We start from the raw sequence: 25,621 nt of genomic DNA on the forward strand, positions 1-25,621 counted from the left end.
CACTTATCACCGTGCATGGCATTGACTGTTCAGTGATACATTATTCTGTGTGTGTGTGTGTGTGTGTGTGTGTGTGTGTGACTACTGGAAGTAACCTGGCCTCCACAGCGGTCAATGTCAGAATTGATCCAACCAGCAGAGACGAGGAGGAGAGAAACGGGGGTTAGGGAGGGAGGTGAGGGAGGGGAGGAGGAGGGCTATTGATCGATGAGGTAATGCCAGTGTAGGTGAATGTTTCATGTCCGAAAGTCACACACACACACACACACACACACACAGCTGCAGTCGAGGGATAGGGATGAAGACAAAAGAGGAAAATCCTGAGGTTGGGGAGTCGATGTGGAGGAATAAGAGAATGACAATAAATAGAGAAAGAAAGAACGTGAAAAGCGACGGGAAGTAAAAATTCAAATAAAAGTGGAAGCAAGAACGATGGATGGTGGAAATGAAGGATGGGAGTAAAGAACCAATATTTGCATGAGTTTTTGAAAATTTTTACATTAAAACAGAAGAAAAAGTCACTAAAATCACCTTAAAAACATTAGTTTCCACACACACAGACACACACACACACACATAAATTATCTTTAAACACAATACAAAGAACAACAGAACAGAGTGTAATCTAATCCCCGCCAGCCTTTGTGCAATTTGCAATTGAGATTACACTCTAGTCTAAAGAGCTGAACTGTCAGCTTTGTATTTTCAGATCAGTCAGCTCAGTTTATTTAAAAAAACAAAAAAAACAAAAACGAATATTTAATACCTACCCAAGGTTAACATGCAGTACACTATGGAGTGTGGCGACATGTTCCTGGGGTGTATGTCTTATTTTCATACTCTATTTTCAAACATCATTTCAGATATGATTCACTGAACATGCACTCAGATTGAATCAGATTATACATTTCTGTTAATCAGAGGGGATGGACATCATGGACGTTATGCTGATGATATGATTGTGTACGTTTCTGATGCTTAATGTAATGTCCATGGTTATTGTTGTTCATGATGATACTATTTCTAACTATGTTCATGTTTTGTAAAGTTAATAAATGTGTTTTTGAATAAGAGAGTATCTTTGGCCGTAGCTTGACTATGAACCCCATTTTAGATTATCATTTACCCCTTTTGAACATGTGGGCTGCTATGTTACTCTGCTTTTTTAAAATAAATAAATAAATAAATAACACAGGTATGCAAACTAATTTTATTTTTATGTTTAGACTACATAGAATTGAAGGAGCATTTGAAAAGAAATGAGATTGACATTGGAGCTAATGTTAGCTGGTGTGTAAATTAGACCAGTGGTTCTCAAATGGGGGTATGTTGGAGTACTGCAGGGGGTACGTGAAATTATTTTTAAGTGTTGATTTAAAAAATATCAACCACTCGTAAATCCTAAAATAAGTAGCCTATGCTATTAATGATGGCAACAAAAAATGTAAATGCAAGTTTGATAAACCACTATGACTGGTAAGTCAAACACAAAACTCAAGAAAAAGGATTTGTGGTTGAAATATACATTCTGCTGAAAACAAGGAGAAAGAATAGAAAAGGAAACAGAAACAGAAACAACAAAATCTCCTCAGTATCAGGTTGTTGTTTCACACAGCGAGGGAGCTGTGTCATCTGCATAGAGGAGATTTTTCCTACCTTTTTTTGCCCTGGTCAGGGGGTACTTGGCTGAAAAAAAATATTTAAAATGGGGTATATTACTTTAAAAGAAAGTTTGAGAACCACTGAATTAGACAGTGAGCAATGAGCTGTGCCAGTATGGCTGCCAGAAGGTACATTACATTACCTGAAAGGCCCCTGTGGGTCTTTTTTATAGCCCCCATTCCCTGATTTACTTCAAAAATCTACCTTTCTTGTTACTGTAATTTATTTTCCTCATACTTTCTTTGTACTTTACACAATGTCTCTTCTTCCATCCCTTGCTCTAGTTTGCTTGTAATATTTGAGACGTAGGAAGTCAAGTTTACTCGACGGCGGCGCTCATGGTGGATCAGAGCGTCAGCTAAATGGCCAGACATGTAAATCAGTGCGTTCCTTTGGTGCGCCACCTCATTATGCTCAGACATCTTCCTCCTGTTCAACACAACACAAATAGATCCAGATTCGACAGCGCTTCACAGGACGACAGAAATAGAAATATATGGAGAAGAGGGAGAAAGGGGGAACTGTGGAGGCAGGACTTCTTACCGAAATAGACTGAAAAAGAAATGAGACGTTACGGGCTATAAATAGAGCAGCATATCATTAACATGGAAAAGGATGTTCTTTGGCACAGAGGCAACGTAATCTCTCTGTGAGCCGCCTTGTGCTGCATTTCCTCCTACTCTCTTCCCCCTATTCTCTGTTTGCTCGTTTCTTGGATGTCTGGCTGCACTGTCAGTCTCTCTCTCGCTTTCTTTTTTTTCTTCCCTTTTCCGCTTTCAGATGAACACAGATGATCTTTGATTTCAAGCTGCTTCGCTGACATATCTTCCCACACCGTTCAGTTTCTCCACAGCTCTCCCTCTGCTTTATATCCCTCGTCTTCTCTGATGGGTTTTTGGCCACCGTCTCTCTCTCACTCTCTCTCTCTCTCTTTTCTTCTCCTCCTCTGTCTCTGCCCAGGGTACCGAGAGGGGTTTCTATGGAAACGAGGCCGAGACAACGGTCAGTTCCTCAGCCGAAAGTTCATCCTGTCGGAGAGGGAGGGAGCCCTCAAGTACTTCAACAAGCAGGATGTAAGCAGGATGATTCGGTCTGCTGGGCTGTGAACCTGCAGACGGACAGCAGCCTCGCAGCTCTGAGCGAAACACTTTACATCACAGGATGAAGATGTGGCCCGGCTTGTTGTGATGCCATCTTTTGTATCAGCATTTTGAGCAACCTCCAGACTCTTACATCAGAGTCTTAAAAATGAGATAACCACAAAATAGGGAGGAAAACATGGGCAGAAACTGCATGGTTACTGTCTTAGTTTTCTTTCCAGCCATTTTTCTCCCTCAGTTTTCTATAATCTTACACTGTTAAGATGCTGCACTGATGTTAGACAGGGTGTGACAGGCTTTACATAGTGTAGAGAAACAGGCCAAAGGGAATAATTAGTCAATTTGAAATGTATTTTCCAGCAAAATATTTGACTCTCATGTCATGTCATATCTGATAAAAAATAAACTATCAGTAATGGAGCCTTATTCAAATCCTTTTCTTAGGTAAAGACAGCAATAGCCAATCTCAATGGAAAAAAATACTAATATTATATATTTATTGTGAAGAACGGATTTAAATTATTGATGCATTAACCTGTAAAAAGTATTTTAATGTTGTAGCTCTAATTGCTCCATATCCTGTTGGCAGGTGTACACTCTAACAATGCAGCACATGTGATGTTTTGCATGGAAAAACTTCTGCAAAGTAAATCCAGCCGTCAGATTAATGTAGAGCTGGAAAATGTACAAATGAAATGAAATGAAATGAAATGTAGAAAATCCCCGAAAAGAAAAATACTCAATTCCTCAAAATACTGCTTAAGCACTGTACCTCTGAATGTGACTAGTTTCTCCCATTTCTGGAAAAGATTTTATTTTCTTATCAAAATAAGGACATACATTCACTCAGTTGTATCCTCTTGCCAAGAGCAGCTGTGAGGAGGCTGCTTGATCTAATTAAATGCATCAGTCACAGACAATACTCAGATCTGCTATGATGGACTTTAAGTGTATTTGCTTGCAAAACACACACAACCCCCGGGCCACAGCATTCACTGTGTTCTCATTCAATAATTTCCAATCAGTTGTAGCAGACCTCAGCACCTGGTCATCAGGATGTAGTGTGTGAAACGTGCTGACCTCCTGTTTGCCGCTGTGCCTCCCTGCTCCCAGGCCCGCGAGCCCAAGGCGGTGATGAAAATCGAAACGCTCAATGCCACGTTTCAGCCGGCCAAGATCGGCAACCCGTGCGGCCTGCAGATCACCTACCTGAAAGACAACAGCACAAGGAACATCTTCGTCTACCACAGTGACGCCAAGGTATCCACACACACACACACACACTTTACACACACACATGCACTTTACACACACATATGCAGTCATATTCATTCATTTGTTGTGCTTGTTGTACAAAATTTGTGCATCATTATAATGTGATATGCACACTGACTGCTTTACTAATCTAATGCTTATTTTATTTTATACATATTTAATTTGAGAACTTTGATCGCTATGCTCGTATTCGGTCTTAATATATTTTGTTTTTTAATATCAAGTACCAGTGGGATGAGATAATCTCACTGTTTTCCAATGCTAATCAACTTGGGTCTAGAATTTTCTTGAGTCAGGTGTCATTTTCTTGATCCTAGCGGGCTGATCTGTCTCATTCTGCCTTGTTTCAACACATTTATCCTTGTTCCCAGAGAAGAAAACTCTGAATCCAGTGAAACTGCATTGGAAACAAGTGGGAATATCTCGTCCTACTGCCAGATTTTTCCACTTGTTTGCAGAGAAAAACAAGATTTTAAGGCTTAATGTGAGACTAAGGGAAATTTGCTGCAGTGTAGCTATGCTCATTCAGAAATAGATAGGCTGCTTTTGCAAAGCTTTGTCTCCCTAATTTGGATTTTAAATTGGTATTAAATTCAGTTAGGGCGGCATCACCAAGGCTGAGTATTAAATTTGGCTTTCTGAAACCTGCAGATACCCGCCTTAACCCTCAGATTGACATACTTCAACCTCTCTCTCGCTCTGTGTGTGTGTGTGTGTGTGTGTGTGTGTGTGTGTGCGTGTGTGTGTGTGTGTGTGAATACCCCTTGTCTCTCTCTGAGGGTTTTTATAGTGCTGAGCACACAAATCATTGCTTCACAACACTGCTGCTCCTCTGGGGTTTATGAAAGAAATAGGAATGAAGGGAGGACACTGAGAGAGAGAGAGAGAGAGAGAGAGAGATGCACTATCAGCAGAGAGAGAGAGAGAGAAAGAGGGAGAACGATAGAGACTGACCATAGTCAATGAAAACAAAGAATGAAAAAATGAAAAAGCGACAGAGATTAATAGCCATTGGAGAAAGAGAGAGAGAGAGAGTGAGAGAGAGTGAGAGAAGGGGAAGAGAGAGACAGATGGAGACAGAGAAACTGCACTGCTCCCTCTGCTGGTCAGGCTGTGTGACAGCGAGCTGACAGAGCGAGTTCACCGGGTTCATCCAGTGTCACCGTCACGCTGCTGATGTGCCGGTGTATCGACAGCGCTGCAGCATCCGCACAGCGCCGGGACGCTCCTCACCACACCTCTCTCTCTGTACACTTCCACTTCAATCAGTGGACACCCTGCACTAAAAAAAAAGTCCACAGAATCCATGATAAATAAATATTAAGCTTCCTCTGTGTGAATTCCACCTGGAAATGATGTGTGTGTGTCCCCACAGGAAATGGTGGACTGGTTCAACGCCATCAGAGCAGCCAGGTTTCACTACCTGCAGGTCGCCTTCCCCGGAGCGAGCGACGAGGAGGTGAGGACGGCCCGTTTAATCACACATCACGCTCTCACGAGTGTGTGTAGTCAGGAAAAAAAAAAAAAAAAAAAACCTGTCAAAGGCATGTGGTTATGTATAGTCCCAAATCAACAGTGGTATTAAAGGTTTCCAGTGGGGAAGCTCGCACGGAAATATTCAATTTCTGTCCTGGCTGCATGAACTATCCTGCTGGGAACATTTAGTTATTGTAATCACATATTTTAACCTCCAAAACAACAGAAATATGGATAAGGGCAGGGTAATATATTGATATTACACTACTATTCTGATATGAGGCTAAGTATTGTCTGGGATTTGGGATTTGGGATTTGGGATTATGGATTTTGGATTTCATAATGTGATGCAGCATTAGTGTTGACTTTCCCTGGTTTTAAAGCTGCGCTATAATAAAGAGATATAGTTTTCTTGGTCATTATATCCACATTACTAATGATTGTTTATCAAAAATGTCTGTTTTTTTGTGTGTCTTATGAAAGCGCCAATATTTTCCTTACAGTATCATCACAGTTTACTCAAAGCTATTGTGATATTTGACTTTGCATATATAGATTTACACCGATCAGCCAAAACATTATGACCGCCTGTACAATCTAATCCAGCTCAATACAGCAGCTCTGCCACCAATTCTACCTTTTAACAAAGTTTATAATGTTCAGTTTGTGTTGACATTGTGGAGAATGTGTAAATTTAATTCTGTGTTTATTACTGAGGTTGTAGTTTGCAGAGGTCTTGTACTGGACTGCATTATATTGAGAGGTGTTTCTAATTTTTTGTCCTCCTTATTTATATACAATGAGGAGGACAGAATATTGGAAACAGCTGTCAGTAAAATGCAGTCCAGTCCAGCAGCAGCACTAACTATGAGCTCAACGCCAAACATAGAAGTGAATGAACACCTCTATTACTGTGACAACAAGAAAAGCTGAGCATTATAGGCAGCAGAGAAGGAAACTTTATGGCACAGTGGTTGGATTGGATTAGATTAGATTGTGAAGGTGGTCGTAATGTCGTGGTTCAGCCCTGATATACTCGTTTTCTCTGTTTAATTACATGGTGCTGTTATTGTTGCCATTATATTTTTGAGCATGGGCTTTTGAGTGCCTTTAAAATAGATTTCAGGGACTGATTGATTGTGTCTTCCTTTTTTTTGAGTCAATTAAGTTTCATTAAAATTGCAAAACATCATCCATCTTCCAGCCAAGCGAAAACGCACGGCAAGAATTTCATTACAGGTGCTATCTGGGTAGCATTTATTTTAACATCAATAAGTCATTAGCTGAAGGAGGGTGCCGGAGCATGTAGATCATCTTAGATATTTTTTATTAAATGCAGAATACACAGCGACAGTCTTTGTGTTTTTTTTGCACCTCATAAGATTTGTGATCGATGGTCCCCGGTGCCGTCTCTGTGTTCACGCTGCAGTCGTGTCCTGAAAAGCCCCGGGCTCTCATCTCTACAAACAGCTCTATAAATCATTACCACATTCAGTTGGAGACATTAGTGCAACTGCTGTAAACAAACAAGACCGTCACCGTGGCGTCCGGCAGCCTCCGTGCGCCTGGGAGGAAATCAGCTCTGCTGCTTTATGGCACAAAACACAGCAAACGGACTTGAGCTGTCGGAGTTTCTGGCAGACGGTGCAAGCAGAGAACATTTTCATGGAAAAATCACTTCTAACGTGCTTATCTTTTACAGTACAGACAAAGAGCAACAGCAAATTCTCATTTACAGTGGCGGCTTGTGCCAGGAAGCAACAAGGTTTATGGGAAATGTTGGCTTAATTTTGATTGATACTCGTGCTAACACAGTTTGTCTCCACCTTGCTTGTTTATGGTAATAACAGCACGGTAGCACAATAAATTTCACAATAGCTGCAGTTACATGGACGAGATTTCTTCAACCCGATTTCTAACAATCGGCAGCCTCGTGTTCCCCGTTTCTGTCATTAACGGCTACAAAGGTGTAGCAAACGGCAATAATTTTTCTGCATGATATCATCGCCCATCAGGTCGTCCATCAGACTGTAAAAATGAAACCTGGTTGGCTGGTTTGGGGCTTTTATTCTGGTAACAGGCAGCCTTCAAACTTTTCCAGCAGCTTTTTGATTTGCTCCATGCCTCGGTGGATTCTGGCTTCGTTCTTTCAACCACGGAGCCGTTCAGCAGTCCTTTACAGATTTAATCTTTACAAGAAAAAAGTTACCTGCCACAGACTGTTTGTGTTTTGCTGCTGCTGTGTTTCAGTCCCTCCTGGGAACTCGACCCGTCACCTGATGTTCCCCCCACGTGGGACAAACGTGCATAGAAAGAACAGATTTATTCCAACCACAGAGAAAGAGTTTACATGATTATGAGGCGTGAATATTTTCCTATTGAACAGATTAAGGTTTAGAAATTCCTTCTCTTCTGATTGAGGTGATCACATGAGGCATTTCTAATCTGAATGGGCTGTTATTCTGATTATTAGCGGAATATTCCACCAATAATCATCCATGTAAACCCAGGTACTGATAAAGCTGATATTTAAAAAGCTACTTACAGCATCTTTAATTAAAGTTACAGCGCACAGCTTAAAAAAAAAAAAAAGAAAAAAAAAAAGAGATTTTCCTGCATCTCAGCTCTGAATTCACTGGCAAACTGAATAAACTGACCCATTGTAACCCAATGGTTAGAGAGGCCGTCTGTTGGCTGGAGGATTGAATCGTCACAACAGACAAAATGTGTCTGTTAGCGGCCATGTGTGCTGCTAAAATCTCCTTCAACAAAAGTCTTAGTTCCTCACTCACTGTATGTCGCTTGGGGTAAAATGTGCATTTTTTCCCATATTTCTTATCTAGTAATCTGTAATTTGATGACATACATACATTGTTTTTCTTCAATTAGAAAATCTGAATAATTCAACTCTGTTTTATTTTCTCTGGTGGCTCTCTCTTGTGTTTCTCCTCCAGCTTGTGCCCAAACTGACCCGAAACTTCATGAAGGAAGGCTTTATGGAGAAAACCGGTCCCAAGGTTGGTGGTATTGTTTTTAGGTCCTGCCACCACATCACAGGGACGTATGGACTTCAAAATGTTCATTAATGACACTCCACTGTCAAAGTTACACTCGTACTAAACACAACAAAGTGTCTGCACGCTGGAAAAGTCTTGACATGTCTTCAGCTGACAGTACAGGCCTCACTTTAAGCTGAATACTGTTAAATGCAACATTTTAATATTTAGCTCAGTTTTAGAGGCTTTGAAAGGTTGTTCATTGTGGTTTAGTGTTTCTTTAGTGAGGAATCAGACCAGTCATGTGGATGTCATTTCTGCAAGGACATAACATTTTCTCTTTTCTTTTCTTTTTCACGCTTATTTAAGTGGCCAAATTATTTTTATATTGCCTTCTAACTGGCATTTAAAAGGTCTTGGAAAAGACTGAAAAATGAATCATTTTATTCATAATGCACGTACTGACTCCTTGTTTATTTCCTGTGTGTGTGTGTGTGTGTGTGTTCTTCTCTTGCTCTGCTGCAGCACACGGAGGGCTTTAAGAAGAGGTGGTTCACTATGGATGACAGGAGACTCATGTACTTCAAAGATCCTCTGGTGAGAAGAGACCTGCCACTCCTCAACCTTTTGTAGATCATTTATTTTGATACTATGGTGGTGATTTGTGCAGTCACTTCACAAGATGGGTGAAAATGGCAGGGATTTTTTCGTTTAATTTACTAGCATTCTCTCTCTCTCTCTCCCTCTCTCTCTCTCTCTCCCTCTCTCTCTCTCTCTCTCTCTCAGGATGCGTACGCCCGGGGCGAGGTGTTCATCGGCAGTAAGGAGAACAGCTACACCGTTCTGCCCGGCCTGCCTCCGACCACGCAGGGCTACCACTGGAACCACGGCATCACCATCGTGACGCCCGACAGGAAGTTCCTGTTCGCCTGCGAGACCGAAGCCGAGCAGCGGGATTGGATAGCGGCCTTCCAGAGGGTCATCAATCGACCAATGAGGCCACAGGAATATGCAGGTAATTTCAGGGAGTCTCTAACTCGGCTGTGACGGTGCGTCTCCACAGGGGCATGATTTTGAAATCCAGAAAGTGCTATTACTAATTTCTCCCAGCTAACATGCAGATATTTTTTTCCACGCCCTCTTACAACCGCGCAAACACTTTCTAGCTGCACCTGATTGGACAAACTCTTCACTTGTGGGATTTCAAACCGAACCAACATGGCGGCTCCTTTGAAAATAGTTGAGTATCGTTTGAGGTGATAAATAAACCCCGCAGTGGCTCAATCTGTCTCCTTTTCAGATTGATTTGTTGAAAAGTTTCAGAGGCGGCGAGTCATGCTGGACCTGCCGCCCCTCATTTGCATAAAGCAGCTGAGACCTCGACCTTATGCAAATGAGGAGACGCCAAACGTGACGTCCCTTCGCTTGAAACACAACATGACACTACCAGAATGCATTGCGAAGCTGCCTATGTAGACGATGAACGGGAAAGCGTGGAAAAAACTGATCCTGTGGACACGCACCATGAGTTTTTTTAACTGCGAGGTGACAACTTTTACAAAAGCAAAAAAGTTGACATGGAGCGTGGAATGATTAATTCTCCAACATGGAAAGAGCAATTATTTTATTTTTTCTGGGATGTAAATGGAAAACCTACATGCTTTATATCTGTTGTATTTCTCTGTTCTTCTGAATGCAATTCGATATCATGTGTTATTTTCATGGGCCAACATGCAACATGCAGTTTCTCAGTGACTGGCCGGCTCCAAACTGATTGATTTCCAAATAATAAATTCAGAAAGGAGCCTAAAACATCCACGCTTCAACTCGAGTCATATTGATGTGAGCAATAAATAATGTGACCCTCATGAGGTCTCATTTGGACGAATGCGGCCCACGACTCAGTGTGACAGCCCTGATTTAAATGCTGCTTTAGGGGCTTTTTGCAGATTTTTTTTTTTTTTTCAGGAGAAACACTCGATGCCTGTCTCGTCTGCGGTATGAAAATGAATACTGATGAGAATGGCTTGCGTTTGTCACTTGCTGTTATCGGGTTGTGTTTGTCTCTTGCCGCAGTGGAAGCCCATTTTAAACACAAGCCTTGAAGAGTGACGGCCTCAGGGAGCCTCGCCTCAGCCGGACCGGCCCAGTCTCCATCAGATCAGAGACGCAACTCGCTGTGTGACCCGAGACCGAGGGGGTGGGGGTGGAGGGGAGGGGAGGGGGGGGAGGAAAGATGAGAGCTGGAGCAATAGAGAGAGAGAGAAATAGACGGAGAAAATTAAAAAAAAAAAAAAAAAAATGACAAAAAGAAGAAGGGATTGCGGCGTGCCTGTGCTAAACTCCAGCTGCAACGGCTCCTCACTGGTTAAATGTTAGTGATGAAAAAGGCCAAAGGTCAGATGATGTCATCACTGTTGAGCCTACCAACCTTGTGCTATACATTATCATGCCAAACCGCCTTCCCCCACCCTCCCTCCCTCCCTCACCTCAGCCCCCCGTCCCTCCCCTGCATCCAGCCCGCCTCTCCCCCCCCCCGGATTTTCGTCTTGTGAACGGTTCATCCTACCTGTAATCTAGTGTAATTATGTAATCTAGAGTCATTTCACTGTTTTGCTTAACGAAGGTGACGCGGCGACTCGTTAATTTATTGAATGTACAGTTTTGATGACAGTGGCTTACCATATGTGGAATCGTGAAGTTTTTGTTTTTTTTTCCGTTGTAACCCCTGACTCGGGCAAAGAGGACGCATTATAACCCGTTCAACCTGAAACTACAAGGTGCTTTTAAGACCAAATATGCATAAAACACACACACATACACACACACACACATACACACCTAAACTCCACGTGATCACCATCTCTGTTAATGTAGCTGGAGTTTCCTGGTTTGCATCCGGACAGGGTTATTTTAACACACAGCCGTTCTCTTTATTTATTTGGACTCTTGTACATATACTGAATCATCGTAGACAGTGAATGCTGCTTCAAAAGGATTGTAATGTGACCGGATTGTAATTTATATGATATAACACCTCCTACATTATTTTTTTTTCTTCCTTTTGTTTCCCGTTAATTTTTTATCGTTTTAAATGACACTTTGTTGTGTTGATCCTCGGATCATAGTGGTAGTTTGTTTCATCATGAAGAATCTTAACATCTGAAATCAAGTGCTACTCTTTGGTCCGTCTTTTGTGTTCTCTCTGTTATTTTACAGTCTATTGAAGTGATGCTATTAAAGTCACAATGACACAATCTTCTCACGGCCTTTTCCTTCCTTCATTTCCTGTATTTCCTGCTGAAACTGGATTCTCAGGTGGGACATCATGGGAGAGAAAGGTGTTTTATGTGATGGAAGGAGCGTGGATAATTGAAAATGGGGTTGAAATTCTTGTTCACACCTCCTCTTGAGGTCATTATTGACGATATTAGGACGTAGTCAATTCTACAGTATTTATTATTAGAAACAGAGGAACATTCTGGTGTGAAAAATCAGCCACCAAGTTGAAAAAGTCAAATTATTTATTTTATTGTGACTTTAAAGGCCGGCTACCCGTTTGTTTCCATCTGGTCAGTAGATGGCGCTCTTCGAATAATGCAAATGTGAGCATTTTATGTATTTTAGTCATCAGCTGAAAACTTTGCAGTGGTGGAAAAAGTCCTTAAATTCTTTGCCTAAGTAAAAGTTGCAATACCATCATGGAAAAATACATAATAATATGTTCCTTCACAAATGGTCCTAATCTAAAAAATTTGAAGTATTATCAGTAAAATGTAATTCAGTATAAAAAGTAAAAGCGGCTATTGTGAAGAATGTTTTCTTTCAGATGCATTAATAAACCCACAGAGGAGCATGCAATACTGCAATAGTGAGGTAATCCATTTACGCTTTATTTTACACATTAAACATTTATAAAAGGTGTGTAAACACTTAATAAATACTTCCTTGCACACCATATCATCAGGGAAAACACATATAAAGATCATTTTGATATTGAAAAACAGTGAATTTACATTGTTTTTGGTGAGAGTGTGAATTCAATATAAATGTTAATTATATGTGCCTCCCACCATGTTAGAAAGCATTTGTTAACTGTTTATACACTGTTTATAAAAGCTTCATTAATGAGCGGAAATGTTGCCATTTGGCCAGTAGGGGGCACTCCTCCTTCACATGTAAATGGAGAGCTGTCCTTGAGGATATGCAAACTTCCAGTGTGTGTCCGCTGTGTTTGGGAGGGTGTGTGTCAGTCTCCTGATGACGTGGCCACGCCTCCACTTAACTCCCTCTCACACACACACACACACACACACACGCTGCAGAGAGAAACACACACATCGTCCGGGCAGATCAATGTTGTTTCTGTCTGGCGGGCTTGTTGTCGTTGGCAACCAGGTTGCCATGGTAAACTGCTCAGACAGTGAGCCACTGAGCTGCAGCCGCCAGGTCGGACCCACACAGGAAGCGTTTAAAAGCGGGCGGGACCGTGTTTGTCATGAAGATAGTATGGGCTGTGAGGCGCTGGCATCCCGGGCCAGCACAGGAGTGTGTGTGTGTGAGTGTGTGTGTGTGGAGTGTGAATATTAATACATGCACACACACACCTCCAAAAACATGATGCATCCTCTGTTTCTCATAATAACACCGAGCCCAGAAGACCATTTGAGAAACATTGCATTTATTAATCTGATTAAAATCATCTTAATGAGAATTTACAGCACATTTCGAGAAGAATAAAGTTTGTGCTGAGATAATCGTTAGTTTTATTACCGCGGTTTACTTGTAAAGCCGGCATACAAGTAGTATAATTCATCATAAATCAGTGGGAGTCATGAAATCATAGAAATGTGACCGACCCAAAGTGCAGGAATACTTTGTCCTCCTCCGTTTTGTTTTTCATACAATTTCATGAGGGTGGAGTGGGTTTTGGGTGGGGTGCGTGTGTGTTTATGTCTGGATTTGTGCGTGTGAATGTGTGAGTGTGTGAGTGGGGGGGAAAGGGAAGGGGGAGGGGGGGTCCCATCATCTGAGAGTATGAAGCTGACATTTTGGCTCCACGTCTCCCGCTGGGCGAGCCCCTGCCAGCTCTGCCACATGTTGTGCAGTCGTGTTCGCCGCAGACTCTGACATGTGCAGCAGATGCACAGCCACCGACTCTGATGCTGAAACTGCAGCAACACATCCTCATTTCATGTGAATGCACGTCACCTCTGTCGGGTGAACACCTTACACCTGCAGTGATTTTAGCCTCACTTGGATGACTTTATGAGCATTTTATCCTTTGAAAAACCTGTTGAATAAACTCAGAGATGCCAAAGCTGCTTTTCTTCGCTCCTCAAAATGTTTTGGACCAACAGTAAGAGACTCTCACAGCAGCAACAATGTGTTGTAATGGCCTCATTCCTGTGTATTAACCCATGGAAATATACTGTAAGTGGAAAAACAAAAAACAAACAATGTGCCTGCTTAATGAAAGTCTGTTTGACAACACAATGGAAGTACATGAGTTGTACACCTTTGTAAGTATGTTATGCATGAACACTAGAAAGACCTTTAGATTCTGAGCATCTAGAGGACTGAAAAATAATGAATATTATTTCTTTCTTTGCATAATGTTGAAAAGTTTCCACTGGTTTAGAGCAAAATTGTCCTTAGGAAAAGTCAGAATTCAAAACAGCTGTCAACTGACCACAGCTCGGCCCTCCTACTGTTAAGGACTGGAGTAAAGCCATTGTATGTGTAACCAATATATGTATAATAATATGTCCAGGTTTAAAAACAAGTGTTGTTTTGGTTGATTTGTCTCAGACTCGGCCGGGTTTAGTACATTTCTGCTAATAAGATGTTGCAGGTACCGTCGAATCACTCAGGTGGAGGCAGCACCTCTGCAGATTATCTGCCCTGCGCAGTAAGCTGGTGGAACATTGGTTTTAGTTATTTACCTCTGGAAAAGCCGGTCCAGCTGTCCCGTCCATCAGGGCGACAGCAGACGGTCCAACTGGAGCTGGGACTGTGAAATTAGCCTAATCCTCAGCACAGGAAACCCAACAAGAGCAGCTGTTGGACTGGAAATGAGGCTGCAGCAGAGGGACGGGCAGGGGAGAAAACGGCCCAGGATGATATCAATTTTGGAGAATTCTCTATTTATTATCTGTAATATCTGTTATCAGGCCAATGTGACTCTGAAAACATCCTCCTGTTGCTTGCTTGTAAAAATCTACTTTTATTCTGCTGCTGCTGCATTTACTGTGAATCAGTTTTACTGTGAAAATGCAAAAACGCAATGTGAAATATCTGGAAAGGCAAACCCACACTTCAAATGCATTTTTTTTTTCATCAAAATAATGCACTTCAGCTCTCACAAACATACATAATCTGAATCTTTTAACGGATTAGCACAACATAGCTGCTTCGCAAATAAATGACTTGCTCAAGGGGTCAAACATGAGATCCATTTTTTCCTCACAGAGGAATCACAGACGTATCCAAGTCAAGACGAGGTCATGTCCATTATAAAAGCTTTAGCGACATCATCATGTTGTGTATTGTTAAAAAGCCAATGGTTGCGCCAAAAAGGTGCGCAGTTCTTCTGGTTGAGCTCTTGTGCAACGTCCTCGTTGGCTGGTACAGTACATGAACACAAAGAGAAATGCAAGCAATTTGGAAAATCCTCTCAGAAACGTACATGAATGCGATTTTGCTGTATAAAAAGGAAAAGGTTTGCAGGTTTGGTTTTGTCCCTCCAAAATTCAGATTTGCCAAATCTGTAAATAATCTAATTCTAGAGAGTCAACATGTCATTTACAGGACCTGGTAACTCTCTGAAACCACCTGATGCACCAACTAGCTTGTAGAAGCACGATGCTACATGATGCTACCGGGTTAGTCGGTTGCACTTTGCCAACACAATGGAACCGAGGCATTTTATTTTGAAAGGGCACGTCTTGCTTGCATTTGTTTCACAGAGCTGCATGATGTATTTCTACTCTACTTTTTTATCAAACCCAGTTGAGAGCATATTCTGTGATTGGTTTTGCAAAAATAAAAAAAATACTTAAGTCCAGTACTAGTAGATGTACTCTGTTACTGTCCACGTCTGCATCAAAGAGCAGACGATCTATTTTTCGCCACTAGAGGTCAGGCTTCACACAGATTTGGCTTTGAGTTTTAGTTTCTCTTTAAAGACATTTTTTCTGTCACACTCACACCACCGGTTCTTCATAGGTCCAATTTGATTTGATTTCTTCCTCTTCACGGCCTGGTGAGCGTGGTGTACACCGGCTGCTCCCAGCCTGCTGGCGGGCTGTGAGGGGGCGGGGCCAAGGCCAGGCTGTTGATGAGCGGCGTGGCGTACGGCCTCCGGGACGAGTGGAAGTACGGGTACTGGTACAGGCCGGCGGGGTAGCCGGAGAAGGCGCTGTAGAAACTGGGGCTCTGCAGATCGGTGTAGTCACACTGGCTGACCGAGGAGGAAGAGGAGGACGAAGGGCAGGTACCCGGGGTCAGGGAGGTGTATTCAGGTTGGTGTGGTGGTGGTGGGGGAGGAGTGGAGGAGGAGGAGCAGTGGGTGGAGTGGCTGCTGTAGTGCCCGGGGCTCATCTGCTCTGTTTTGATCTGAGGTCTGTGGTTGGCATCAGCGTGAAGCCCATGGGCGTCGTGATTGGAAGAGGAAGGTGCTACTCCGGCGGCCGTCCCGCCATTTTTAGGCACCCAAGAGGGAACGCTGTGAAGGTGTGAGTGGCTGCTGGACGGGACGAAGGCTCCTGAAGGGTTGCTGGGTCCATGGCCGGTATCTGGCGGGGTTAAGGCCGTGGAGCCGTGGCTGCTGACGGGCAGGTACTGGTCGAACTCGTGGACATCGAACCCTTCCATGGTGCCGATGACGTCGGTGCTGAGCTCGGAAATGTCCACGTTACTGAAGTCGATGTTCTGGCGACCGGCGGCGGGGATGGACCCGGTGCTGCCGTCCAGCTGCCGGTGGCCCTCGTGTTTGATCCCGAGGTGCAGCTCTGTTTTCGGGGTGGTGGGCGGCGTTGGAGGGCCGTGGGACTGACCTGGAAACAGCAACACAGCAGACACCTTTCAGTGCTTTCCTGGTTAAAGCAGAAATCCACAGTCAGATCCTCCTACACAGTTAGAGCTCATCAGTCTGTGATGCCCCACACATTCCAGCAGTTATTTTGTAATGGTGTAATGTAATTTACTTTTTTTGTGAAACCTCGACTTGTTTTGTGTATTTCTACCTCACTCGTGATTTCCTACATTTCCTAGGATGCGTTTTGACTACCTTAGAGCGAGACTGAACTTGTTGCTTTCACCTGGGTGGAGAAAGAAAGTTTTTTTGATTTTTTTTTTCCAGTGAAAAAAACTGAATCATTCTTCTTACTCAAAAACACATCCCATGTTGTGGCTCCATTGCATTCTGGTCTATTTGCTGCCCCTGTGGTGGAGAAATTGGTCTCTGTCCTCTTTTACGGTGGATTTCTCTCTTCTATGAATGTCGGTGCAAAATGGCAGCTTTAAAAATAAGGCCTCACTCTGTGATTGTGAGGGCCTGACATCACAACGTGACATTTTTAGATAGTAGAAACACTTTTTCATTGTAGCCACTGGAAATATCTTGACTTGACGTCTCTCTACCTATGTGTTATCAGTTATTCATTATAAGACATAAGAAAAATCCAACACCAAACAGCAAAATGGACCTGAAACTAAAAGTTACATCGCAAATAGACAATTTTTTAAGTGAGAATTTTCTCAGGGTTTATTTTTCCTTTAAAATCCGCCAGGTAAACTGAAATAAACTGCAAAAGTCTGTATTTTAACAAATTGTTTAATCTCATAATCCTTTGAAAAAAGTCTTTGTCTTAAAACAAAAAAAAAAAAAATCTGTTAATGGGATGAAGTAATTCCACTTGTTTCCAGTGCAGTTTCACTTTTTTCTGGGATCAACTATAAACAAGGCAGAATAAAGCAGATCAGGCCACTGGGATCAAAACAATGACACTTGGTTCGAGAAAATTCTGGAAACAAGTTGATTAACGTTGGAAACAAGTGGGATTATCTCATCCCACTGGCAGAGTTTTTAACCTTTGTGTTAAATTTGTTTGTATGAAACGTGTTAAGCTAATAAAGTCTTATTGATTGAAGAGAAACAGATTTAAAGACTGACTGTGAGGCTGAAAGACTGGCTGAGATGGAGTTTTTTGTCTGTTTGTTTGTTTGTTTGTTTTGGGTTTGTTTTTTGTTTTTTTTTTGAGTGAGGTCAGTCCTGTCCGCACCTGTCCGGTCGGGATGGTAGTGATGATGCGCGTCCCCGGGGCCGACCAGCCTGCCCACCCCCGTCTCGCTCTTGTACAGGCCCGGCTGCTGCTGCCCCAGGCCGGCTCTGGGCTCGCCCTGGCCCGGCTTGGAGCTCTTGCGTCTCCGAGGCTGGTACTTGTAGTCCGGGTAGTCTTTCTTGTGCTGCAGCCTGAGCCTTTCGGCCTCCTCGATGAAGGGACGCTTCTCCGTCTCAGAGAGCAGCCTGAGGGGGAGAAATGTGAGTTTGACTTACTTTAGTGTCTTCAGAATATCAACAGTCCAGAGGTAACAAATAAAACACATTTATAGACATCTTGAAAACAAATGTTATTGCTCAATACTGACAAAAGAACAAAACCAAACAAAGGTGCTCATTTTTATTTTTATTTTTTATTTTTTTAAATCTATTGACTGTCCTTATACTGTGCATGTTAAATAACATTCATTCTTCACAGTTTTTAGTTTCTCCATATCTACTGCGTTGCGAACTTGGGAGCCATCAGGAGTCACTTATGTCAGCGGAGAGGAGAAGGGCAATGTGACTTGACTTTATGTGCTTGATCTTGTCAAGTATTTTCTCTCTTAAGAATCTGATAGAATTATGTGTTCTCCCCCAATTGCACGGGGAAGGTCACATGTCTTCGTAAAAAGCAGTTGAGAAAGTTTTGCTCTAATTGCATGTTAAGTTACGTTTCTTTTTTCTTGTAACCTTTATTTAAGAGGATATTAACGCATGCAGTTCTGCCTTAAATAAAATTTCTGCAAAGTGAGACTGCCTACGTTTCCACTCCTGTTAAAAGGCATAAAAAAAACAAAAACAAATATACTTCAGCTAATTGTTTTAGTCCCGTGCCAGCTGCTGTTTTATCAGAAAGGATTTTACGCCTTTTTTAAAAGTGGATTTTATATTGGAATGAAAGACGCAAAGCCAGAACTTCGGGTTGGGTAACAGTCATACTCAGTGGTCTGACCTCTTGAAATTACGCACAATCTCCTGCATGTTTGTAAGCCGTATTGTGCAGTACCTCTCCATCAGTTTGGGTTCAGTGTGCTCACCTCCACAGTTTGCCCAGCGTCTTGCTGAGCTCGGCGTTGTGCAGATGCGGATACTGATCCGCCAGCTTTCTCCGCGCCGCCTGCGCCCAGACCATGAAGGCGTTCATGGGCCGTTTCACGTGAGGTTTGCTCTTCGGTCCTCTCTCCCCCTGAGTCGGCATCGGCACCAGCGACCAGTCGTACCCTTTCAGCACCTGCGACACCGCGTCGCGGATGCAGGCGGGGAAGCGCTCGTCCCCGGAGCCGCTCTCCGCCTTGTGCGTAATCCCGGGCGGATGCGCTGGCCCGTGTCCGTCGGAGCCCGCCGGAGAGGCCGGGGCCTCTGAATCCGACTCGTGCAGGGACATGGAGCTGCCGCTGCCCGCCGGGCTGCACGGATGCTCGGTAAAGGATTTATTCTCCTCGGTCATGTTTGGTCAGTAAAAACGTCCAGGTGTATTTTCCCCGGATTCCCAGCGGGCTTTCCAAGGTGCGTAAAGGCGCACGGCTCTCCAGGACCACGGTCTCCACACGATCAAGTGAAATCCCAGATCCCCTGTGTTCCGCTTGCCATTCCTCCTCACATCCTGCTCAGCAGTCTGGCAAAAGTTTGACGAGCCGCTATTTTTCTTTTTGGCATTTTGACTCCTGCAGCCGTCCGCCCCTCGCGTCCTATTGGCTTCTGTAAAGTTTTACCGACAGAGTTCCTCCTTTTTGGCGAGACGGGACGAGGCGGGAGGAGACAGTAGCTTGTTAACATGCAGGTCAAAGTGGTCCAACTGCATTCAGGGTTTCAGGTTATATTTTATGATTATTTTGACAGGGGCTGACATTTATTACATTAGCCTTTAGGTCAATATAAAAATTCCATTAGGGACGGTAGATACAGAAAAGCCACTCAAAAGGCCGGACGCTCATTCATTCATTCATTCATCCATCATCCTGTATTACACTTGGTTCATTGTTGGATGACGGAGAGTCTCAATCAGCCAATCAAACTTCGGCTCCTGTTTAATTGGGCGTGTCGTCCTTCTTAATTGCATGCAGCGCGTGCACGTGACATTATAGGGACAGAGCTGGACGTCAGGATTCGTCCCAAATATTCCTCATTTTTTTCCCCCCAGAGTCTGTCAGAGACTGTTAAAAGCTTTGGACGGGCTGTCACGTGGTACATGATGATGAAAGAACTTGCAAAAATGTGCAAATGAGGCGAACTTAAAACGGTCAAATAATCCAATTTTTAATTTTATAACTTGAAGAAGAAAATGGTTCACGTTTCTTTTACAGTTGTACATTTACTAATTTTTGGTGTTTTTACAAAACTTAATGTCCACTTCATGTCCATTAACACACATGAAGCAAATTCACTACAAAATAATATTTTCCCGTGACAGGATTCGGTTTTCACTGGCATTGACTCAGAGGTGACGGGTGTTAACAGATACAGAGACACGCTGCTGCTTATTTTATCCTCTCATCATTAAATGCGGAGCATTTTACGGAGCCGTAAAACACACCTGTTCAAGGATCTCTGTCGTTATTTGCCCATTTCCGACCGAATTTACGAGCCCTGAAGGCAGCAGGCCAGGGTGAGAGGGTCCAAACCCCGTCCATATATAGCCTATTGTCCATATATATTTTAAACATTTCAAACTTCTTATCTCATGTGAGTAGGCTACCATCGGAAAAAGAGTAATGGTCAGCAAAAAAATCAATCGAAAAAGAAATTTAACTTTGAATCTATTTTTCAAAATCTTTATTCTTTCACCTTCTTCCTTTTTAAAGTAGCCTATTTCCCTGTAGTCTGCTTCTGCTCTTTTGTCTAAAATGCAATCTGATAAAGTGTATAATATACTTTATAAAATATAGTAGGCGTTAAAAATGCAAAATCCAGTGCAGCCTCATATTATGATCGTTTATAAGGGCTTGATATTGTTGTTATGATAAAAAAGGTAGTGTAATGATGTCATGAAGGGAGAAAAATCTGTTTAATAAGCATTATTTATGAAGAAAGAAACAAAAATAATGTTGTTAATTAATATTCAATAAGGTGTCTTTTGCCCCGCCCCCAAACCGCAGCACTTCCGCCTCCGTGTGGTCACATGACAGTGAGCCCCGTCAACATGGCGGCCGCCAGTGAGAGCTCCGTGAGGAGACGGCGCGTGGAGAGCAAGCGCGCGAGCAGCGAGGAAGATGAGGAGGAGGAGGAGGAGAAGAAGAAGGAGAGAGAGACGGAGCCGCGAGCCCTGCGAGCCGGAAGTTACTGGCTCACGCGCATCGTGCTGCTGCGCTCCATCGCCTTCATCTACTGTGAGTGTGTGTGTGTGTGGTGTGTGTGTGTGTGTGTGTGTGTGTGTGTGTGTGTATCTGAGCCTGTGTGACTTTGATAATAAAGATAATAATGATCATTAGTGCCTGATTAACCCTTTGAGAACATGGGTCATGACCCCAACACTGACAAGAAATGAATAAAAAGTTAGAAGAAAAGGCCCTGAACATTAACAAGAAATTAAACGAAGAAAGTGACCCGTAAATTAGTAAAAAATTAATAAAGAAAATTACCCCAAAATTAGGGGAAAAGGAAACAAGGAAGTGACCTGAAATTTAGCAACCAAAAATAAATACATAAATTAATTAAATAAAAAATAAATAAATAAAAGAAAGAATTAAAAAAGACCTGGAAAAAAAACTAAGGAAATGACTTAAAAATTAGCCAAGAAAAAAGATTTATACCACTGTAACACAATTTTAAATATATAATTATGATCATTGTAAATATAATTATTCCTAGTTGTTTGATAATTTTCTGATAATTTTCTCTCCTTATTTTGCAATTTTAAGGTCATTTTCTTTTTTCTTTTTTCCTTATTTATTTATTTATGTATTTATTTATTTAGAGGTGTCAACATGGATAAGATATGTCTGACCTCTCAGCTCTTATGGGGTCTGACTTATTTCTTTATTCTCTATATTTTTAGCTTTAGGCTGTTGAATAAATTACTGCAGATGTGTCAGTGTCGGTGTGTTTGATACGCAGAATTAGACGTATTGCAGTAAAAATAATTTGAGAGAATTCATAAATTGTGTCGCCGTCAAATGTTTTGTCTTGTACACAAAGGCTGAGTCATGATCTACACTTTCTGGAATGACTCAGCGTTTTCCCCTGGTTTGGTGATTAACCAGCGAAACAAAAATTGTAATAAATTGTAATATTGAGTTTGTGGTGGTGTCGAGTCTGGAGCTGATCTCACGGTCCCGCCTCTCCTCCCCTGCAGTCGTGGCGTTCGCCGTCGCCTACAACCAGAACAAGCAGCTGATCGGCGAGCGCGGCCTGATGCCCTGCGAGGACTACCTGCGCAGCGTCAAGCGCTACGTGGGCGGGAAGATCGGCGCGGCGGCGCTGGCCTACACGCCCTCCGTCCTCTGGTTCCTGGACTGGAGCTGCATGGACGCCAACCTGGACGGCGTGGCCCTGCTGGGGCTGGCGCTGTCCGGCTTCGTCCTGCTGACGGGGGCGGCCAACATGCTGATCATGGCGGCGCTGTGGGCGCTGTACCACTCGCTGGTCAGCGTGGGACAGCTGTGGTGAGCCTCGTACAGCGATACGATATTTACCGATGTTACAAAGTCTGCGATTTCGATTTGATTCAGGCGCCTGCGATCGATATCAGACGATACGATACTGTCATGAACACATTTAGTGACTGAACATTACACTACTCACAAAAAGTTAGGGATATTCGGCTTTCGGGTGAAATTTCAGGATGAACCTAAAATGCATTCTAACCTTTACAGGTGAACTTAATGTGACCTTCTGTAAACTTTTGAATGCACATGTCCAACTGTTCAATGTTTCAGTACTTTTTGCACAAGTTGCTGTTCTCTAACAAGGAGTTTAACGGCAAAATTCACATCAGGTGTTTGATGCTCCAGCTCATCGAGGTCGTATCATTAGGGAACGGCTGCTGGAGACTGGGGTACCTCAGATGGAGTGGCCTGCACTTTCTCCAGACCTGAATCCCATAGAAAACCTATGGGATCAGCTGAGTGGCCGTGTAGAGGCTCGGAGCTCTGTACCCCAGAACCTCAATGTCCTGAGGGCCGCCCTTCAAGAAGAGTGGGATGCCATGCCTCAGCAGACAATAAGTCGACTTGTGAACAGCATGAGACGTCGCTGTCAAGCTGTAATTGATGCTCAAGGGCACATGACAAGTTATTGACACTGACATTTTTTGTTGTGGTATATCCACCACTGTTGTTGGCTTTTGTTTCAATAAATTGTTTGAGATGAGGAAATCACCAGTGCTGGCACGTGCAGAGAGGGGGGGCGGAGGGTGCTGGAGCACCTGCCCCTTTGCCCCTTGATGACCAAAGTGCCCTTTTGTCAGTCATTTTTTTTTTTTTTTTTTTTTTTGTAAGTGCGTGTGTGAAAGTCTGTCTGTGTGGCCCAAAATAATAAGAAATAAAACAAAACAATAATAATTTAGATCTACCTTGGTCAGTCACATGATCCGCGACGTGCCCTCACTCTGCCCTCACTGCCCTGACGTGCCCAGACGTGCCGTGTAGCTAAGCGCTGCTAAGCTGCTAGAGACGGCCACTGCTAGTCTCGCGAAACCGAAGAAGACCCAAGGGAGTAAACAGCTGGACCGGTGAGTCGGTTTTGCAGCGGTGTTCGTTTGTGCACAGTGTATTCTTGCAAGATGACTGACGAAGTGAAGCGAGCAATGAGCATCCTCTGTGTCGTCTGTGTGCAGAGTCAGAGGAGTGAGTTAACCACACAGCGGGCTGTGGGGAAAAACTATGTCAGGCTTCTTTTAGTTTCTGTATGTTTCTCTTATCATGGGCAAAGTGCATTAGAGAGATGTCATGTATTATTTTACTCTCAAGCAGTGTTTTTCCTATGTTTCTAGAGGCAATGAGGCATAGACTATATTATTTCACTAAAACTACCGTATTTCACCAATTAATCGCCCGGCCGCAAATAGCCGCCGGGTTCTTATAAACGTCTGGGGTCTGCACGCATTTTGCGTATTAAACGCCCACCCGAATAACCGCCGGGGCGATTATTTACATTATATTGAGGTAAACCCAAAATAAGGCTGTTCACCTTATTTTTGTAGAAGTAAACAGTTAGCCGCACAATAACAGTGCGGCACTTCCGTTTTCTGTCAAAATAAGAGCGCTAGCTAACGTCAGAACAAAAGGGTGTACCGTAATATTAAATCGACCGACTGTAAATATGTTGGACAGTAGCTGTCATCACGATAATGATCTGGTGCAAAAATAAATAAAGGCCTGCAGCGAATAGCCGCCTGGTTCTTTTAAACGCCCGGGGTCCAAGTCGATTTTGCATATTAAACGCCCGGGCGATTAATTGGTGAAATACGGTATGCAATATGCATATTCACATAATTTTGGACTATTACAGTATAAATACAACAACAATAACAACTAGACTTTGTAAAGTTTCTGAAGAAGTTTTGATGTGCTTGCCACCCTTGCAACCGCCTGGACATGCGCTGAACCAACAGCCCTATGCTGTTTGTAGGTTGCATAGTGTTGTCGCTCTTGGCTTGTGTGGACTGAGAGAGAAATGAGGTTCTATAAAGCACACAGCATGAGTGACAGTGGTGCTTGGGAGAGAATTGCTTAAAAGTAGTAGTCAAACAAATGCTTTTATCTCAATGACAGTAAGTCCAAGCAGAAAATAAAAGGTATTATGAGAAAGGTAAGGCTTTGGGCTTTCAAAGTGTCAAAATTATGTTCCAACAATTAGAAGAATTTGAATTGTGATTTTCTCAATCTCTCATTTTTGTATCATTACTTGTTTGTTTATAACATTTACACACAAATATAATATGCATACAAAATATATAACTTTTAGAACTTTGGATAGTCAAACTGAATAAAATCATAAAAATATTTAAATACATCATTCAATTATTTTTTACTTAATTATCCGCACTAGGAATAATTGTAGCAAACGTTGCTACAGTTCAACCAGTTATATTGTAAGGTACGTTTCTGTATGGTGTTTCAAATTTGTGTTCCATGTGCCCCCTTTTAACTTTGAGCACCTGCCCCTCCAGATGTCTCTGCACGGCCCTGCACCAGTGTATGCTTCTACTTAAATGCCCTACTTTCATGATATCATATCACTGTAGTGTGAACTTTTTACATTTTCCATAAATTTCACCCAAAAGCCAAATATCCCTAACTTTTTGTGAGTAGTGTATAACGAGTCACCAAACTGAAATGTGCTGTGAGCAGTTTGTGGACGCTGCGAGGCCTCGTGTGAAACAGCAGCTGAGATCCTCTCTGCTCTGTCGGCCGGCCGTCTTCTCTCCTGAATCCAAAGTGTTTCCACTCAGCCGACTCACTTCCTCCTCCTCCTCGTCTTCACCTTCATCTTCACTGCCTGCCGTTATTACCAGCGAATTTCAAAATAAAGGCGGCGCGATGTGAAAGATGAGGACGATGATCGATGGCGTCACTTTGCATCGATCCTATTTTATCGTTGAACGTTCAGTCGACGAATCGAACCAAATCGATGGATCGGTACACTCCTAGTGAGCGCTGGTGTTTGCATACACACACACACACGAAAACTAGCGGAGTGCAGATCTCCACCAGGTGTGTCCAAGGTCAGGAGGGCGGTGAACAGGAGCTGCAGGACCGGCTGTCAGTCATGTTGACCAAAACGTCGTTGCCCGGTGTATCGCCACCAAAAATGAACCCACACCAGCATTTCAGCAGCTGGTTAACATT

The 25,621-nt window shown here is 42.9% G+C and overlaps 3 protein-coding genes across 4 annotated transcripts in view; 2 read left to right on the forward strand and 1 right to left on the reverse strand.

Annotated features, from left to right (window-relative positions):
- The window catches only part of LOC115377866 (arf-GAP with dual PH domain-containing protein 1), a 38,789-nt gene extending 28,071 nt beyond the window's left edge, over positions 1-10,718 (forward strand). The window contains 7 exon segments of the mRNA XM_030077925.1: positions 2,623-2,735; positions 3,876-4,022; positions 5,413-5,496; positions 8,468-8,530; positions 9,035-9,106; positions 9,296-9,524; positions 10,586-10,718. Of these exon segments, the coding sequence (XP_029933785.1) occupies positions 2,623-2,735; positions 3,876-4,022; positions 5,413-5,496; positions 8,468-8,530; positions 9,035-9,106; positions 9,296-9,524; positions 10,586-10,614 (737 nt within the window). The 3' untranslated portion in view covers positions 10,615-10,718.
- A 5,045-nt stretch (positions 10,719-15,763) lies between these two features.
- On the reverse strand, positions 15,764-19,281 carry sox8a (SRY-box transcription factor 8a). Its single transcript, XM_030077918.1, has 3 exons — positions 18,872-19,281; positions 17,794-18,038; positions 15,764-16,566 (listed from the first exon to the last, which is right to left on the reverse strand). The coding sequence occupies exons 1-3, from the start codon at positions 19,279-19,281 to the stop codon at positions 15,764-15,766; spliced, it is 1,458 nt and encodes a 485-aa protein (XP_029933778.1).
- Positions 19,282-20,958: 1,677 nt separating this feature from the next.
- The window catches only part of lmf1 (lipase maturation factor 1), a 41,759-nt gene continuing 37,096 nt past the window's right edge, over positions 20,959-25,621 (forward strand). The window contains exons 1-2 of one of the 2 annotated variants that reach the window (XM_030078292.1): positions 20,959-21,160; positions 22,126-22,435. In XM_030078292.1, coding sequence (XP_029934152.1) covers positions 20,974-21,160; positions 22,126-22,435 — 497 coding nt within the window. In that variant the 5' untranslated portion in view covers positions 20,959-20,973. Of the gene's footprint in view, positions 21,161-22,125; positions 22,436-23,373; positions 23,503-25,621 lie in introns of those variants that run through there. The other variant, XM_030078293.1, reaches the window with a different exon arrangement.

Source organism: Myripristis murdjan, chromosome 19, assembly GCF_902150065.1.
Source record: "Myripristis murdjan chromosome 19, fMyrMur1.1, whole genome shotgun sequence".
In the NCBI taxonomy this organism is placed as follows: domain Eukaryota; kingdom Metazoa; phylum Chordata; class Actinopteri; order Holocentriformes; family Holocentridae; genus Myripristis; species Myripristis murdjan.